The 19,430-nt window shown below is 37.6% G+C and overlaps 1 protein-coding gene and 1 non-coding gene across 10 annotated transcripts in view; both read right to left on the bottom strand.

Annotated features, from left to right (window-relative positions):
* The window catches only part of CEP295 (centrosomal protein 295), a 68,232-nt gene that overhangs the window by 8,420 nt on the left and 40,382 nt on the right, over nt 1-19,430 (bottom strand). For 7 of the 9 annotated variants that reach the window (XM_048294546.1, XM_048294545.1, XM_048294551.1 and 4 more), the window contains exons 10-21: nt 19,164-19,388; nt 17,814-17,944; nt 16,123-16,335; nt 14,957-15,045; nt 13,753-14,824; nt 12,624-12,795; nt 12,330-12,482; nt 10,682-10,903; nt 5,235-5,341; nt 3,664-3,778; nt 1,880-2,113; nt 213-370 (exon numbers count right to left, since the gene is read on the bottom strand). In XM_048294546.1, the coding sequence (XP_048150503.1) occupies nt 213-370; nt 1,880-2,113; nt 3,664-3,778; nt 5,235-5,341; nt 10,682-10,903; nt 12,330-12,482; nt 12,624-12,795; nt 13,753-14,824; nt 14,957-15,045; nt 16,123-16,335; nt 17,814-17,944; nt 19,164-19,388 (2,891 nt within the window). The remainder of the gene's footprint in view (nt 1-212; nt 371-1,879; nt 2,114-3,663; nt 3,779-5,234; nt 5,342-10,681; nt 10,904-12,329; nt 12,483-12,623; nt 12,796-13,752; nt 14,825-14,956; nt 15,046-16,122; nt 16,336-17,813; nt 17,945-19,163; nt 19,389-19,430) is intronic. The other 2 variants (XM_048294544.1, XM_048294549.1) reach the window with 2 other exon arrangements.
* Nucleotides 4,025-4,108, bottom strand: LOC125322273. Its single transcript, XR_007201926.1, has one exon. It is a non-coding gene; the product is annotated as a small nucleolar RNA U2-19 (small nucleolar RNA).

Genomic DNA, 19,430 nt, shown 5'->3' with positions numbered 1-19,430 from the left:
AATTTTGATTTAAGATTCATTTTCTCAGAAATATGGAGGATAAAAAGATAAAGGTAGCATCTGATTTTTGGGTCACCATTCTGCTACAATCAGCAATTCACGTATATAACATATACTGTTGTGTTTCTTCTAAATAGAACACAGTATAGGGATTATCCATTTAAAGATCTTAAGCCAAAGTATTTCTTCTACCAGAGTTTTTTCTGCAGTACCTTGCTAAATTCTCTGTGCTGTGAAATTCTGTACTGAGAACAGGATGATGATGATGATGCATCAATGTCAACACTTGGTTCCAGGGGCTGAAAAAGCTGGTGATGAAAGTTTGGAAAAGGTCTCTCCATTTTAGGAAAACAGCGTTCAATTGATGGAGCTGTAAGAAAAGAGGTTATTTTAACAACAAACAAACATCACCCACATCCCCAAAACCAACTCCCCGTAAGAACAACCCCCCTCTCCCCCCAAACAATGTTGTTTCTATAAACAGTAAATAAAGCCTTCAGAATTCTGCAGGTATACAAATACCAGCTCATAAAAACAAAATCTTTACAGCATCCAATTCTTTGACACAATGCAGGTATAAAAAGCAGTAAGAAAGTGTTACACTGATTCAATTTTATTATTCTTTAAATGAAAAGGTGAAGTCTGTAAGTTCTCTGTTCAGCTCTTGTAAGACTGCCTCAGAAGTAGTGTGGGCTTCTTAGTACAAAACTCAGAGCAGAACAAGACCAATGAAGAACCACAAGGATGATTAGAGGATGGATGTAGCACACGATGTCCAAAGAGAAGCTAAATGAGTTTGTTCAACCTTAAAAGAAGAACTGGGGGTGTGAGGGAAGTGGTACAAGAAATGTCTATTGTCTACTACCTCCTAAGAGACATTATAGAGAATCCTAGAATGGTCTGGGTTGGAAGGGACCTTAAAGTTCATCTGGTTCCAAGCCCCTTGCAATGGGACACCTTCCACTTGACCATTACTCAAAGCCCCATCCAACCTGGCCTTGAACACTTCCAGGGATGGGGCATCCACAGCTTCTCTGGACAACTTGTACCAGTGCCTCAACACCCTCACTATGATTAATTTCTGCCTAGTATTTAATCTAAATGTATCCTCTGTCAGTTTAAAGAAAATGCAGTCTCCTGGAACATGCAAGAAAAGAAAAAAGAAAGTAAGAAAGTTATTAAAATGTTGCTTGCGTGTGTAGAATCTTTGTCCTTGGAGATACTCAGAACTAGCCTGGACAAGGTCTTAAGCAACCCAGTCTAAGTGGGCTCTGCTGTGAGCAGGAAGGAGAATTTGGGCCACGTAACCAGAAATCCTTCCTGGTCTAGATTATGCTGCAATTCTATCATTTGAGGTTTTCAAACATTCCAGGAGGAAGTGATTTGAATTAAAACACCAGCATCATCTTCATGATAGCTAATAATGATGTTCTTAATTTTCATTAATTGCTACATTTTTCTAGAGACCATAAAACTCCCACCAACCAGTCAGAGTTCCACCAACTATGTGACCCCCTGTGAACAATAAAGTATTATATAGTATTTCTCTACCTTCCTGAAGTGAAAGCTGTGCATAAACAAGTGACAAAAGTGGCACAGGTAGCAAACAGCCCCAGCCACAGTGGCAGGAAGCTGCACAGAACTGACAGAAATGTGGTCAGTCTTATCTTTTTTTTCTGCACTAGGTAATGCTTTGTGAACATGTACCTAACACAAAGCATCAAGAACATCAAAGTACTGAATTCTTGCATGTAGAATCCTCATTGACTTCAAAATGTAAGCTGAATATAAATAATACAGACCAATGCCTAACACTGAGCAAGCTCCTCATTCTGCATGATCAGAGAGTAGCACCAAAGTGCTATAAAATAATGAATACCTTGGATATGTGTACTGTCCTCTGAGTTCAAACTCAAGTTCCCAGTAGGTCTCCCCAGGATCTGCTCTTTCTGGTTTTCCTTATAAAAGTACATCTCTCCTTCAGAGAGCTGACTTTCAGATGCTCCAGACAAATTCTCTTGCCTCTGCTGCAAGGTAAAAGGAAGTGAGGAGTTCCAAGGGTGGTTTGCTGCTTCTCTCAGAATTCCATCTTCTCTACAGTCAGAAGATAATCCTGAAATAGTAAGTTAGATGTTCACAGTTTTGCATACACATCACATACCTTACATCATTTGAGAAAACAGTGCTTAATATCCTGAAATATTCATAAAGAGTTCTGGGGTTTTGTTTCTTTAATTGTCTCCTGTCAACGCTCCTACAAACCTTACCACACATTTTCACAAATGCAAGTTGCTAATATCTAATTAGGGAGCAGTCAGTACTTAGCACTTTTACAGAATGTAGACTTAGGAAATACTAAAATTACAAGATCAGAAAAGAATTAATACTGCTATTTTTTGCTAGCTAGCACTCTTTACCTCCTACTGTATATAAATGTGTCAATCTTTTCATGTGATCTTGAATATCTTCATGACACTGCACAGTGGTTTTATTCATGCTTAAACAGAAATTGCTTAATACCAACACTAGAAATTTGAGAGATCAAGACAACCAAAATCATGTTCCTAGACAGCATACCAACCCTTCTTATCCATAAGCTTACAGAAGAATTGCACAAAGCTACCAGAAAAGGTCATTACTAAGCACTGAGTGTATGGTGAAGACCCAGCTAGACCTGAAAAATTTATTTAGTCAAATAACAAAACTTCTGGTATTTTTCTTTCACAACTAAAAAAAATAGAGAAGAAAAACTACAAACAAATGATCTTAGAAATGGCTTTAGCTTTCTTACATCAATAAAACACAGATTTGTCACATCAATTATGAAGTTTACTACTCAAAATAACATTAGTTTGGAACATTAGGGTTAAAATGAGCCACTGAAATCTCAGGCTGTAAAAACTGTAATCTTCAAAAATTGATTTATAAACATGGAACAACTCATACACAGATGTTGCTTAAGAAATCAGATGTGTGTCAGAGTAACACAATATTAAACCTCAAAGTAAGTAAATCCAAGGGTCACTATTTAATCAATTTCAAACTCACTTCCATGTTCACAAGTAATAATGTTAGAAGCACTTATGCATTTATTATAAAGGAATTGTTTTTGATTTTATGAAAAAATAACATCAAGAGGCAGACGACAAACAAAAAATACTAAGAACATGTATTTCCCAGAAAACTATTAAAAGTTAATATGGCATTCAAGTGACATTTTAAAAAATAAGTCATTAAGAATTATTGCGGTGACAAGCAGATACTGGAACAATTCTCTTAAGAGCACGAAAATCATAGCTCTGCAACAACCCATGATATATATTGATTAGGAAACTTTTATCAGTATATCATTTGAAGACAATTTTTAAAACAAAAACTGCCTCTTGAAAGCTGCTAGTGTTACAGTTGCCTAATAAAGCTCAAACTATCCCTTGCCAAAGCAGATGTATTATAATGTTAAATTATTATAAAAGTGAAAAATCATAAGCACTTAAGAAAACATTCTGGTTGTACCCAACTCTGTAAGATGTATTAATCAACCTTCGGTGAAGTTTGACGTTAAGTTTATTTCAGAACAACTTACTTTCAGTGAGTTGGCCTCACTCTGCCATAAAATTAAACCACAATTTTCCTTTTACAAGAAAACAAAACCTGAACACTCACCAGTGTCAACAGGGCTTGCATTCAACGTTTCACTGGCTGAAAAGCTGCCAGTGGAAATTGTTGAAGTTACATCACAGGGTATTTGTTGCATGAAAGCCTCTGAACCTGGTACTTCCTAGGATAAAGCAACACACCTATTACAGTGTATTCACACGTTCAGAAGTAAAGCTATAAACACACACATTTCATTCTGAGCTCAGGTCAAGTGTAGGAGCCTTCATGTTTTGCCGTCAGGCAAATACAGATTCATCCTTGCTCAGTACAAGACATTCACACCCCATGTCCCAGGCACTTCACTCCCCAACAGCCCCCTCCCCTCCCACTCACACTCACACCCACACACACACACAGTTATAAAGCCTCTCAGAACTGCATACAAATCATGACACCTGGAAGATTGTTTTATCTTCCGGTGGTCAGATTTGGCTATTTTTCATCACAGACCCACTTCAGTAGAATTGTGGATCTCAGAGGGACATACATGCAAAACATTAAAAAGTCATGAGCTTTACAAGTACTTGCAATATTGAGGTTTTTGCATACAGGAGACTTAAAATCTAATTCTGTGAAATTAAAATACACAAAATCCTCTAAAGCATTATCTTCCTTAATTTTAAGGTAAGCTCTACAAAGTCGTGAAGCAGACAATGAGGGTTCCTGTGCTTCAAAATTTTGAACAATTAGATATGAACAATTCTTTTCAAACTCTGACTTAAATGTGCCCTAAGAAAATAAAAAATCTTCATTATGTACTAATTTATACAAATATATTGAACATACTCATACAAAATATTTACATCCTAAGACACTTTTATATATACATGTAATACACGCATGTTTTAAATACTGTTATCTCCTAAAAAAATGATGGAATCTTTGGGTGAGAGAAAAGAAGGAGATTGGTGCTGATTTTGGCAAGATTTTTAACAGTCTCACAATATTCTATGATCCCAGTTTGGATGCTGCAACCTGGACGGATGGACAGTAAGAAGGGTAAAAAAAACTGGCTTTAAAAACCTGGCTGGATAATCAGGCTCAGAGGTCAGTGATTGCAGGGTTACACACTCTGTGGAGGTGGGGAACAAGTACACAGGGCTCTGTCCTTGGCAATGAATGACCCAGAGGAGGTGACACCACGCTTTTTTATCAAATTTGCAGATACGTTAAGGCAGGAGGAGCATCCCATGCACCGAACAGCAGGGCTGGTATCCAGAGGGACCTCTGAGGCTGCCTCTACAGGAATGGCATGAAGGCAAATGCAAAGTCCAGCACGTGGGAAGGAAGGAGCCAGAGCACCAGTCCCAGCTGAGGCCTGCCTGGGGAAAAGCACTGTGAAAAAGGAGTCTCAGCAAGCTGAGTGTAAGCCCATGGTGCGCCCTGACAGAGGAGCAACAGCATCCCATGCTGTATGAACAGGAACAGAGCAGATCCATCACAGTGGTTATCTCTTTACTTGGTGCTTGTTTTACTGCTGCACCTAGAATAGTGCACCCACTCTTAGCCACCCAATATGAGAAAGATTACATCACAAAATAAAGAGTGAGGTATAGGATTATTTTGATGTGACCGACCGTATTATCAAGCCTGAATGATGGTCCAGAACATGTTCTAAGTCTCTCTCCACCTTCAGCAGCAAGAACTGATGAATCTTGAGACACTTGAGAGTCCTGGGACTGGGCTGAACACAAAAGTAAGAGAAGCAATAAGGAAAAAAGCAATTTTTGAGTTCATAGTGAGCAATGCACAGCAGAGGGCAGTAACACTCCACTGCTGCCGGCCTCACTCTTCGAGCACTGATTTTGCCCATCCTTAACCACTTTCCTCTCACCTACACACTTTTTGCTCCAGTATACCACCAATTTCATCAGCAACCTGTGGTTCTCCTTGACCAGCCTTCCTAAAATTTCTAACTACCCTGACTGCTCTCCACAGAGCAGGCAGGAAGAGCTCAAAATTCATGCTTTGGCATGATCAATCATTTCACTGGAGTGGGGGGAATCTTTTACAATCTACAATTACAGTAACTAAAAAGAAAATCAGACATTCTAAGTAAATCAGAGAACACAGAAACACTGAATTGCTTAACTACAGAATGACTACTACCATGGAACTGAGTCACTTTTGTCATAATGCTCTTACACATAAAAATATGATCAGTATCTGTCCAAAAAAACCACCACAGCAGCAACCAGAAAACGCAATTTCTGCATTCAGTGCTGATAAGCACCTTCAAAGTTTGACAATTCTATGACTGCAAATTAATTGTCACAAACAAATACATATTCTTATTTCCAGTAATAGTTTTCAAGAAAGCAGTGCTAAGTATGAAACTGAAATGAAACACAAGTGAAGTAGGTATGCTTTCTCCCAATTCTAAATAGGCTGCTAGTGACAGACATTTCATTCCAGCTTTCGTAAGACCCTCTACTTAAGCAGATCTAACTTTTTGTGAATCGTAACACAAGTTTGTACTTTGCGTATGCTGAAGCTCAGTTTCTTACCAGATGGCAAACTTTAGTGGTTCCATTTTTCATACTATAAAAAAATAGGGGATGTTTCCTCTGTAAAGCAACACCAGTAACATATTGATATGATGTCACAATAATAAAGATTGTGTTCTCAATAAATATGAAACATTTTGCAACTCATTTCAGGGAGAGGAAAAAAAAATCCAAGGTTTCTTATAGCCACTACAACCCAGTAGACTTCTAGGAGAAAGTACAAAACACGAAAGGAAATACATCTAAAATGCATTTATTTAGAGACCAAGTACTCTGCTCAAGTCTGCTCCTCTTCCTTGGAGCAGGATACAGGAGACAGAGGATCCTGAAAATGAGCGAGGCCTTCAAGAAAATTCCTTGAAGAAGCATGAGAACCGCAATCATCTAATCAATTACTATTTAAATATCTCCACAGAAGAAAAAGTGCGCAGTACAAGAGATTGCTAAACCTAAAATAATAACAAGGAGCAGTGTCTAGAAATGGCTGTCAAGACATTCAGAAACTAGAAATAGAGTATTTATTTTAAAATTTGATAAAAAAGTAAATGCTGGGACAAGCTACCACATAATTCTTTATTTTCTAATACCTTTCCATCAACGTTAGAGATCCCTTTCTGAAAGAAGTTATTTTATTTTCCATAGACTATCGCTGTGATGGGCAGTAGTACAGGATACACTAGAGATGAGATTCAAGCATTTAATATTAATCTCTTGTATATAAATTCTATGGACAGCTATGTTACAAATGTTTCATTACTGTACTGTAAGAACCTGCATTGTTCTTGTGACATTAATACCAGGGATGAACAGTATCAATTTCATGCTACAAACCAAATTATTTAATTAAAATACATGCTCATATCCCATGATTTTATTATATTAATATCCTTAAAAATCCTGTATCTGGTGATTCATAAAGGAGGGTTTTTCTGTCTTCTCTCCTTCCTCTAAACTAATAGTGCAAGGTTCTTGTTCCTCACAGCAACATGGGACTTTCATGTTTTAACTTCTTGGCCACCACAGTGTCACAAAGAATTTATATTTAAAAGCTGAATCTGTAATATCCCAAATGTTGCTTTTTCCCCCCCCAACAGAAATGGCAGTAAAATAGCAGCAATTGTTTTAGGGTGCAACTTGAAAGACAAATGACTGAAAGCCCAACCACTCAGTGAAGACAATGTAAAAACAAGGATTAGTCCAAATCCAGGCATGTAGACAAATAGTCTGTTGAAATGCTGAATAATGGACAAATACTTGGGATTACTAAAAATAAATTGAAATATTCTTGGAGTAACATCCCCATAGAGAGTAGCAACACATGAAGATAATCACATCTGGACCACTGCTCTGGAACCAATGCAGATGAATAAAGAGAGACAAGCCTGTTGATACGTCCTGAAGGAGAACGGTGGAAGAAGTGTATGTATCAAACCTAGTCACTAGTTCCAGGCTGACTTCCTAAGGAAATTAGGTTAATGCCATCAAACTGCCTGTCTCATCTGCAGGGTTATTCTGCAAATCGCTATTAACAGTTTGAATTCTATTAGCCCATTCTAGCCAAAGAGGATTGGAAAGAACATCAAGTGTCCAAAGTTCCAACTCATCCTATCATGCATCCATGGCATGTAAAAGAGCAATTCAGATTTTAGCCTCACTTAATGCAACATCACTTTAGCAAAATTACCTGTCCTCTGGCTGCAACCAGCTGATCAGTTGGTGCAGCACTTGCAACCACTCAATATTGAGAACAGGGATTCATCCTCACCTAACCACAAGAAGTCCTTATGACCCATTTTACATTCAGACATGTCTGCCACTAAATTTGAGAGGGTTAAAGTCATCTTTCTTCCTGTAATAACTGAAGAAAGAAATACAGCTAATTATAGACTTTTTTAAAAAACTGCCTGTTACCCAAGGCAGCTCTCCTATCAAAGGAAACTCACTTTTGTTGATAAAGCATCTGCATGTAAAAAGCAGATTTACCAACTTTATCTTTTTATCTTTGATGTCTGATTTGAACAAGCATGTGAGCAGTGACCAAGGATTTGTACACAGCTAGTGGTTCTGGAATCATGAAAGCAGTACAACTCATAAGTTGTAAAGACTTACATTATTTGGTCAAAGGCTGAAACCATCAAGAGCATAACTTCAAAGAACAAGGTCAAAGACCACACAAAGCACTCATTTGCTCTTACCTATAGAGATACAATTACATCTTGAAAACATGGCAAAAACGCAAACATGTTCTGGTAAGAATCAAGTAGCAAAAAAAATTTGAAAACCAAATGAAATAAAAAATCATAAGCAACAACCTAAAATGAACCTTAAATTTTCCTTTCAGAAACTTTGTATTTAAAGTGCAAGGGATTGTAGATTTACTTGCTGAAATACCACACTAGTTACTGAAAATACCAGAGAGAGCGCCATAGCCTACACGTTATCAAGATTATTGCCGGCACTTTGGTTGCAGATCTGCTCAAGAGGGCAATCCTCTTAAACACAATCACAGAAAGCTTTCCATTTTTTCTTTTAATATAGATGTTCACATAAAGTTTCCTAATCCTCTTACATAAACTATTGCATTGTTCATATACAATACTCAATGTAAGAAGACACTACACCAAGTTATTTTATATTAATTTGGTAACAGCTGCTCTAGCAATGCTTTTACAACTTACCCAGACAGATACAAGTCTTTTCTTCAAATACTGTTAAAAGGCAAAATGATTTTATGATAATTTAAGTTTAAATATAGATATACTTCAAAAGGGGCATTCTGAGAAATAAAGAAACTGCTGAAGGAAAATGAGTGTATATGTATTTATTCAAAACAACTATAATTCCAAGTAAATCCGACTGAACTGGAAATGATGTCTCAATGCAAATTAAATGAAAAATTAAAGCTTAGGGCCAGTGGTGAAATTTCTAGCAAAACCAGGAGATGCGTACTACACAGTTGTATTGCTTGTAACAATGAGCATATGAAGGCTACCTAGCTTCTGGGAACTCCTCTGCAGCTCCAGTAATATTTCAGATGGATACTGAAAACTGTACTGGATCATGCAACGCCGTCACCTTGTAAAAAGCTTCAAACTGCTTTAGCGAATGTTTTACAAACTAGCCATCTTTGTCCTTTTATAAAGCCAGCCAAGTTACCCATAACATGTTTGGCAGGTTTCAATGCCCCTGAAACAAAATTATTTTGAACATTCACAAACCACTTTCTAGCAAAAACCTTTTTGCTGATAACCAAAACAACTTGTTTTATTTTATGGAATCCAAATAACTTTGCCACCTATGGACATGGCCTATCCTCAAAGGTGTTCTTGTTCAATAAAAGCTCTTCACAGACAAGAACAGAGCTAAAGCAGTCCTTACAAGACTGCACTGTTCCTTCTGACATACTCAGTGGAGCATGTTAAAAGCCTATGGTGGCTACTGGAAAGGGTCAAAGCAGAATGGGCCTGTCCTGAATACTAGCTATGCACAGACTTTTCCTAGTCAGGAGACCCCTCACAGCTACTTGAAAATTCTGGTGTCTGGCTCAACTCTAGCACTGTGTTAGTCTCACAAGCTGAGAGTCAAGCCTAATGCACTGTGAGCTGATAGTCACAACTTCCTAATTAAATAGACATTGCACATACAAAATAATTACCTGTAACTAAACAAGGCAACAGGACACAAGGAAATGGAATGAAGCTGCATTAGGACAAGACTGGACATTAGGAAAAGGTTTCTCACTGAGAGGGCGGTCAGTCATTGGGACACATTCCCCAGGAAAGTGATCATAGCATTAAGGCCATCAGAGCTCAAGGAGCAACTGGACAATACTCTTAGTCAATGGTTTTGTTTTAGGTAATCCTGGGAGAATCAGGAAGTTGAACTCGACCCTTATAGGTCTCAGGTCTCTCAATTTGATATATTCTACATTTCTCAATTTTTATGTCTGTCACATCTAAGACATGATTCTTTCAAAGTTTTTTTGAACTGACAATGACCTTAGCCTTCTATTTTTTGTCTCAACCATATTTTTAAGTAATTTCTTACATACACTGATCTTCCAGAGGATATCTAAATCCACACACTAACACTCCAGAGGCCTTTTTAAGCACTGATTTCCTTTGTATCAGTACAAGAATCATTGGGTATTGAATCAGGAACACCACTGGTCTGCCCAAAACAGGTTCCCACCTGCAAAACCTGCAAACCTTTACAATTCTAAAAGTTACAGATGAAAAGGACATGCCTTGAACAAGAAACTGTTGACTAGCAGTGTAGTGCAGTGTGGACTTGCTACTAGAATGGTAATGGATCACAAAAACCCAAAAGATAAAAACTCATTCATTCTGAGACAAGTGCTTATTGAAACATCCTTTTTTACACTTAAAATTCAATAGCATTAAATAGCACTGCATGCTCTTTAACAACTCAGGTCATATTCTACAAATAAACCGCAGTAAAATCAGCAATGCTGAATGGTGTTCACAAAACTCCTTGAAGGAAGAGGATTTCCTCACCTGAATCATATGAAGTTTCAGCAGCCATCATCAGCAATTCTTGCAATAATCTCCCTGATGGATTAGTTTGCCTTGGACTTCCATTGGAGGCTTTTCCTTCATAGTTTGTTATGCCCAAAGGAGAGGTGCCTTCATGAAGACCATGACTGTGATGCTTCACACATGCAAACTCCCCAGACGCTGAAATCAGAGAAGTTTCTCCAGTACCAGCATCTGTTCTATCTGAATTTAAAACATTTGTAATCAGTTTGGGTATAGAAAAGAAGTGCTTTGCGCGTCATGAGGAACATTAAGATGCACATTCTATTCTACAGAAATAACCTGCTGAATTTGCATGGTCCCCATTTTAATGAATTTAGTTGTATCACATCAGTAAACACATTTGCATCACAGTCTATGGATTATACAGGCTGAAAGATTATACAGATCATAGACTTCTCAAAAACTAATTCCTAACTCCACCAAAGTATTTCTTCAAAAAAAATTCAAACAAATTTTTCCACATAGCAAATCCAACAAAACTTTCAGTAACTTCTCCAGATCCAGAGGCAATGTAACTTCTCTGCTCTGGTTTAAAGATTTCTTTCTCTACAACCTGGCCTGTGAAACAGCCCTTTTTGGCCACCCAACCCAGTAAAAATCTCAAGTTTTTACCACCTACCATGACCAATGGTTTGGTAATACAGGAATAAATCATGTGTGGATCATAACAGTATTATACAGCCAAGTGTAAGTTACTAAGCCAAGTGCTTTTGGGAACATAAATATATTCCTCAGTCAAAACCTTACCCAACAGAACCTGCTATCTAATCAAGATACCAAATTGGTCAAACAAGAATTACTCTGTATAAACTGATGCTGACTAACATTAATTACTTTTCTTTAATTGAAGGATGTCTCATATCAGCTGTTTCATTATTTTGCTCACAATGAATGCCAGCCTGACAGGTCTATAATTACTCAGATTGTTCTGTTGAGCCCTTTTAAGAACACAACATAAAAAACTTTGTAAAACATGCATTACATTTTAGATGTGAAGAGACCTTGAAAAAAAAAATTAAATGTTTACCTTTAGAAAACATGAGTTTGTTGTACCTGTTAATTAATGTTCCTTATAGAGAATTGCAAAGCATTGGCTGCAGACTGTAACAAATATATTTATAAAATTATAACTGCTCTTCAAATTTTTTTTTTTGCAATGAGTGTTTTTTAACTAGAAAAAACAACATAAAAAGATGGCCTAAAAGTTTCTGTAGAAGCTTGATACTAACATCTTACTTGAAAGATTTCACAGTCACTTTCCCGGTATGCTCAAAAGGTAAACACTCAAACAAAATCTACCAACTTCTCTTTTGAGTTATTGTACAACTGCCTATTAACACAGACCCTGCCCAAAAGAAAAATCAACAAGGAACTACCATCATGGAACAACCATGAATTCTGTTCTCCTGGTGAAATTTTGTTTAAATTATGATTTTCTAGACAGACACTCACAGGATAAACTTTTCTGAACTACAACTCACTTTGCTAGTTTTTAAGTTATACCTTAAGAATTGCAAAAATATCAGCTATTATTTCCTAATAATCTCGAAGATTATATTCCTCCAATCTACTCATAACAGCATTTATTATATATTTTGTACATTACCTGAAAAAGAGAGGCTGCAACTTTTTGGTGTGTCTATCTCTGGTATAACACTAAGTTCATGTTGTTGCAAACCAAGCCCTAACTTGACTTTTGTCACTGGTGGTTTGGAAGATCTCCGCTTCTGCTCTCTACAGAGAACTTTCTCAGATTGGTCTGTAAAACAAAGTTGAGTATGTTGCAATAATATGGGTACACACACCCACATATCTCAAATTAACTTGGAGAGATGGAAGAGAACTCCAGCTCAGCTGTAAACCAATAAAAATTATAATGAAAAATAACACACAGCCTTACCAGTTTGCTCAACTGGACCAATGCACCGAGAAATCGTTTCACTTCTGTGAAATTTACTCCTGCCACAATTCTCTTGCTGGTAGTTTTCCGAGACTTGGAGAAAGTCAGTTCTATTAATCCAGTCAGGCTTTTGTGCCTCTGTCACTTCTTCATTTGGGCACATACGTTTCACCTGAGAAGGGGAGAAGCAGTTTTATGTAAGATTATATTTATACTAATTTATCAAACAAGCATTTTTTCTTGTGTGTATTCCACATAGGACAATATTGAGCATGTTGAGAAAGCAGTTCGAGTACACAGGATACTGGACAGATCTGCTTAGCTCACAAAAACATTTGGACATAGAGGAATTGTACTTAGCTCTACAAACCGAATGTGCTAAAACTCAATTAGTTACATTTTCAAGGCCTTTGTGAGATTAGATCAGAGTACTCATCATTTTTACCAGAAACAATTTCTGAAAAGTCTGCTTTTACTCTTTCAGCTCCTGAATTCAAGAATTTTAGATGTTTGGAGGCTGCAAAAATTAAAAGACAGGAACTCTACAGGGAACAGTTATTCTTCTAAGATGGCTTCAGTTGAAAAAAAAACGCAAGGGAAGGCAAAAGGAGGCTCTTTAGAAGCTCAAGAATAAACTTGGATCTTTCTTCTGTTACTGAGAAACAAGCAAATTACAAGTCAAGACTGCAGCTGCCAAACCAATTTCCTAGTGAGTACACACAAAAAGACAAGCTTTAAAAATAATCTATTCAAGATGCTTATGATATCCTTTCAGGTACTGTTTAAGTCTTTTTAATACAAGGGCTATTTCACACATAGAGGTGCATTTATAGTTAAGAAGACAACTCTACCTACAGGAATTTCAGACAACATAACAATTTCAATAGGCATTATGCTCAGAGACCAAGCACGGACGTTCACAGTATTTCTGTTAGACTGAACAAAACTGTGCTCTTGGGGCTTACAGAGGAAAAGTACTGATTACAAATCACAAGTCCTAATTAAAATTTTCATTATGGTAAATCACTTGAAACTATCAACATGGGGTACTCTGTTAACTGGTAGCATTGACTCATAAGTTTGATCACCTCCTAGACGATTCCCCATGCAAAGTGTTTGTAAAGCTTACCTGCTTGTTTAGAAATTCTTTCAAAGCCTCTTGCTGTCTCTGCATCTGCTCCTTCAATTTCTCTTGCTTCTGTAAAAGTAGTTGTTCCTGTATTCTCCGTTTAGAAAGAAGAGCTTCTCTTTGTGCATCTAGCTGTTCTTGCAATTCTTTCAAATACTTTTGCTGAGCTTGGATGCTTTCTGATGAGGCCAACACTCTGTCCCTTAAATTCAATATACCAGAATAATAATTTAACAAAGATGCATCTCCTGGTTTTGATATCAATAATTCCTCAACACCCTGGGCTTTAGATTCTTCATGTGCTAGAATCATGGGTTCAGAAGAACTGAACAGTTGATCAGGGCTTGTTCCGCTGCTGCTCTCTACAGATCCCTGCTGACAGGCTAAAGGATCAGCCAAGGCTGATCTCCTTGTTGCTGGCATGAGGGATGTCTTAAATGGATGCTCTTCTCCAACTTCTGTCTCTTTCTGATAGTTAAGTATCTTCTGAGCTAACTCTTCAGAGTGCACTGTTTCTGAAAACTCAGAGGAACTTTCTGCAGGCAACACAAATCTAACATGTTGTCGCTGTGCTTCTGGTTGTGTTCTTACTGCAGTGACTTCTTTCCTGACTGACCCTGATGGCAACTGGGACTGGGATGGTTCTCTGATGTGATTACTAGCAGTTTTGAACATTCCCACTTGTTCCTGTGAAGGACAGTCACACAGCAAGTTAAACTCTCCATGCTTTGATTTTGATGCTTCTGAAAACTGCACTGATCTTCCAGGACAAATGTTATGCATTTGCTCTTCCTGCTTCTGTGAAGATGGTTTTTCCAGCAGACGCAACGCTCCTGAAAATGCAGGTAATGACCGCGCATATTCTTGGGTATTGACTTGTTCCAATGCCTGGGATTGTGTTGGCTGTGCTCCTTGCCTCTCTAGGAGTGGCTCTGAGACAGGATCTAAATTAATGGATTTTGTTTCCATTGAGCTCAGAGGTGTTGCAAAAGCAGACAAGTACCTTTGCTTCAGTGTATTCTGATACTCCTGTAGATGCTTTCTAGCTTCTTCAATGGTCTGTTTGTGCAACCTGAACAGAGTGAAAACATGAATCTTTTCAGAGCAGTGCAAAAAGAAACATCAATTTCAATAACCAAAGCAATTCCAGTTACTTTGAACAGGCATTCCATAAAGACACTTCACAGTCCATAAAGACGCTTACCTTTTTTGCTGCAGAAGGCGTTGTTGAAAATTACGGATCATCCGTATATGACTGTCTTCTCTTGGACTCCTGGTGTCTGATGCAGTAGTCTAATCAAAATAAAATAATTTTAATTGCACATATACAACTAACTCACAGAATACTATTATGGCAACAACCATAAGCTGTGTGTTCTTCCTCCTAAGTTTACAGAAGCCACTGGGTACCACCATGTTTGAAGTCTGTGAGATTTCAGCCTGAGGCAATGAAGCTAAAGGAGTTTCTAGAACGGATGGCCCACAGCTACAGTCTCTCTCTGCACACACCATCAAAGTCAATGGTGCTTACAGCAGCTCAGCCTAAAGAGGTAAATATACCCTGCAAACTCAGGGAGCAATGAGCCAATACAGCTGCACTTCCAAGGCAATCAGACTCTCAAAAGAGCACAGGTTGTGCAAATGAATCAAGATTTTATATATAAAGATTACTTTCCTTCAACATCCTCCATAAATTCCTCTTCTTTAAGTAGCTGTTTGAGATTTAAACAGACAGACAGAGGCAGATTTTTGCGATTTTTTTTCCGACTATGATTTCTTTTTTCCTTCTTGAAAAGCGTTATGTCTACATGCCTTCATCATTATGTTACTCTAATCAGATTTTACTAACAGGCATTATAAACAGACGTGCTGTCCCTTGGACTATAGAGAGACAATACAATAGCAAAAGTCACAGAATCATAAAATAACAGAATATCTGAGTTGAACGGGACCTACAAGGTCATCAAAGTCCAGTTCCTGGCCCTGCACAGGACCATCCCCAAGAGCCACAACATGTACCTGAGAGCACCATCCAAACACTTCTTGAACTCAGAGGCTTGGTGCTGTGACCACTTCTCTGGGAGCTGTTCCAGTGCCCAACCACCCTCTTGGTTAAAAACCTTTTTTCATAGCGTCTAACCTAAACCTCCCCTGACACAGATTCATGCCACTCCTTCAGGTCCAGTGATACCATGTGAAATAAAGCTTGTACACTAGAAAAGGAAGCTTTTATACATACAAACTTCTAATTCACAGCCTAAGAAATAAAAATTGTCTTGATTGATATAGTTTAAAATTGGTAAACGGTGTTCTTTATTTTTATTGTAATAGTAACTAAAAACCTACACACAATTTTCCATAATTCTTCACCTCACGTTCCGTTTGGTTCTGCTGATCTGTGGAAGGGAGACTGTGGCTTTGCACCAGCTGACCTTGCTCTTCCTCTTCTTTTTTTTTCTTAGCCTCCTCCAAACAGGTTTGCATTTGGATCTTCAGATAATCAGCCTCCAAAAGAGCTTTCTCTTCCTCAATTTTTTTAATCAAGGTCAGCTGCTCCTGTTTCTGTTTCTCTATTTCCTCATTCTATTGAAAAGAAAAATGAGGGGGAATCTCTAGAACTGAATGATGAAGAAACCAGACTGCTCACACACCACCACCACACACAAACCTTTGTTTCAAATTACAGAAGAAATTCTATTGCTTGTGACAGGTATTTCCAAATTGCAACAGGCCTTTAAAAGTAGTTCCGAAGTTTACAGGAATAACTTTGTTTTACTGGCTCAACATCTCTAACAATCCCTAATCCATTTACCATTGCATTATTACCTGTTCTCAAATTAATAAGATGAATAAAATCAGATTTCCATTCAAGATACGTTATCACTTTCCAAAGACTGCAAAAGAAGTCCTTTTCTTAAAGTTACTTGAGAAATCTATTTTGAATTTCACTGAGTTTTTCATCAGTGTTGAACATATTTGAACGCTTATTCAAGCTTTACAAAAGCTTCTGAAATAGCTAATATATAACCACTTTGAGAGTAGTCCATAAACCTCTGAAGTAGTCTGTTTATTCTCTTTCCATGTACCTATCAGCTACAATTCACTTAGATCCACACTTAGTAACAGCATATGTGCTTTTAGAATGAAAGCAAAGAAAAATTTTGAAGTACTGGCGAAGATGAAGTGGACAACAGCCTTTAATGACAATCTGAATGGGGATGTCAGGAAAAGCAATCCAAGAAAAAGCTGGGCCTGAGAACAGCTTTGTGGACACAGCAACCTGTACACCTGGCCAGGTGAAAAGTGGGAAGAAATGAAGGTGAAAGAAAGTAGCCACACTTTCATAAAGGATTTGTTGCTTGGTTTTTTTCCTAAAATATTACTATTTTGTCAAATTTTTGTTTCCTTTATTTCTGAATGTAAACTCCACAATTTAAGGCTGCACTTAGACCCAAATTTCAACTTTTAACTGGTAAACCACCACGTAACAGCTGGTAGGTCTCTAGGGATACAACAAAAATTAAAATACAACGAAACACATACACAATACATATAATGAATAATACACAAAGTTACTACTTGTTAAATATAATAGACATAGCATTCCCAGGGACACAAAAAACTTTCTGCATCTGCTTCCTAGATAACCAGAAAAAAAATTACTCAAGGTTTTTATGCTTTTCCTGTCACTCTAAACACAATCCCATAGACTTTCCTACATTATTACACAGGGCTAATAAAGTTTTCAGAGTTGTATATTGCTGACTATATCCTCCCTTCACAAAACAAAGGTATTCATGTACAGCTGGGATTCTCATTTAACCATGGTTGCATCCCTTGCCTACAGCACTTGTTAGATTTGAAGGAACTGGGGGTTTCCACTCTATTCTAAATTTCAGCTACAGCTTTGCTGTTTTTGAAAAGTATAAAAAATGTTACAGTAAAAGTTTAAATATTAAGAGCACCTATAGCTGCTGTATAACCTGAAACATTTTAAAGTCCTCTGTAAATCATTTTTTTTACACTACAACTGAGATAGGAATAAATACAAACACACTTACCCACTTCTGTGTCTCCTCTTCTATTCTAATTTTAGCTGCCTCTTCCATTCTGGTTTTAGCTGCTTGTTCTTGAGGATGGATTAGAACTGACTTTTCACCTGCAACTGTATTTTCCAACATTTTCATAGGGTCTAAAATATACATGTTATTTGGTGTAATTGCAGTCAGAGCGAGCCTTGGATCTTCTTTACATCTTGCTTTACAGTTTCCCAATATCTCTAAACAAATGCATAAGCTGCTCTTGAAAAGATCTTTATTTTACTACTCTGCCTGTCTCCATAATCTGGAAAATCAGTTTTTTATATTATTTAAGTCTTTAATGGCCCTTTATTATGTGTCTTTCTTGAAGACACAGTAATGTCCCAGCTTCAATGAGACCAAAAATTACTTTTAACAGATTACTTGGAAGCCCAAGAGCAAGATCATCCTGAAGAATCAAAAGCCACACATTAACCTCTTGGAACAAAGAGGGTCTAAAACTGGCAGTCACTGGGCAAATGATGTAACATTTAGCTATTGCACAAAAAGCAAGTCTCAATCCTGTACTGTTAGCTTCAATAGCAGCACATTTTCCCCAAGGCATGGTTTCACTCATGCTGCACTCTCCAATCCCTAGGCATTATGCTGGCATAGCCAAGTACATGATTGAACTAAATCACTTTATCTTGTTTAAAAAAACCCAAACAACCAAAACACCTGCCACAACTTGATGACTTTAAAACTTCAGAAATCCCACTCAGCATACAAGATCACCAACTTCAGCACTAGCCTAACCAGAAGTGCACCAAGGACAGACATGGGAAGTAACCCCAAGATGATTTGGCTACCAAACAAATTGCAATGTCTAATTGCTATAAATTCCAATTTTACAAAAAAGGCTTTTTGGAATGGTGCCTAAAAGCAGAGAAAACTAATCAGCTTATGCTTGTCTTGGGCATTTACAGCTGTGAATCTCCAAAGAAAGCAGCTTTTCCGGTTCAACAGGTACAGAACTTCAATGCCGACTTCTGCACTGAAAATTCTATCCCTGGAGGCTAAGATCTACTAAAGCATGGCAACACTAACAGTGACAACAATTTGGGTGAGATTTGAAGGATAGAAAGGTATTCTGGACATCTGTTCTTTTCAAGATCTCAGTGGACAGGTTGGAGTTAAGAGCAAAAACCTCTCCTATTTGTGGTTGCAACAAATCCACAATGCCTTGTGGGCTCAGATAGGAAACTATACTTTCATTCACCATGACGAAACATTTAACACTGAAAGTTCATTAAACAGTTTTGCCATAGTCCCCCTGTACAAGTCCTTTTGCTCCTACACAACAAACTTATGATGCAAGTATGTACTACATACCTTTGGCTTCAGATACTGTAATTTTCTGCTGCTCCTTGTTAAGTTCTAAATCATATAATGGTCTCTCTTCACTAGCAATTGTGCCTGATTCAATAGTCTCAAATTCACTTTGACTCTCTTTCTCACTTTTTGATGTCCACTCCTCTTTTTGGCTTCTAATCTTGTTCAACAATTTCTTTAAGGCAAGTTTTGATCGAGGCTGGCAGGCTTCTCCTTCTTCATGCTCTATAAAGAATATATACTGTTAAGAGTTTTGGGTAATGAATA

This window comes from Corvus hawaiiensis, chromosome 2 (genome assembly GCF_020740725.1).
Source record: "Corvus hawaiiensis isolate bCorHaw1 chromosome 2, bCorHaw1.pri.cur, whole genome shotgun sequence".
NCBI classification, from domain to species: domain Eukaryota; kingdom Metazoa; phylum Chordata; class Aves; order Passeriformes; family Corvidae; genus Corvus; species Corvus hawaiiensis.
This window is presented reverse-complemented; position numbering and strand designations above follow the sequence as displayed.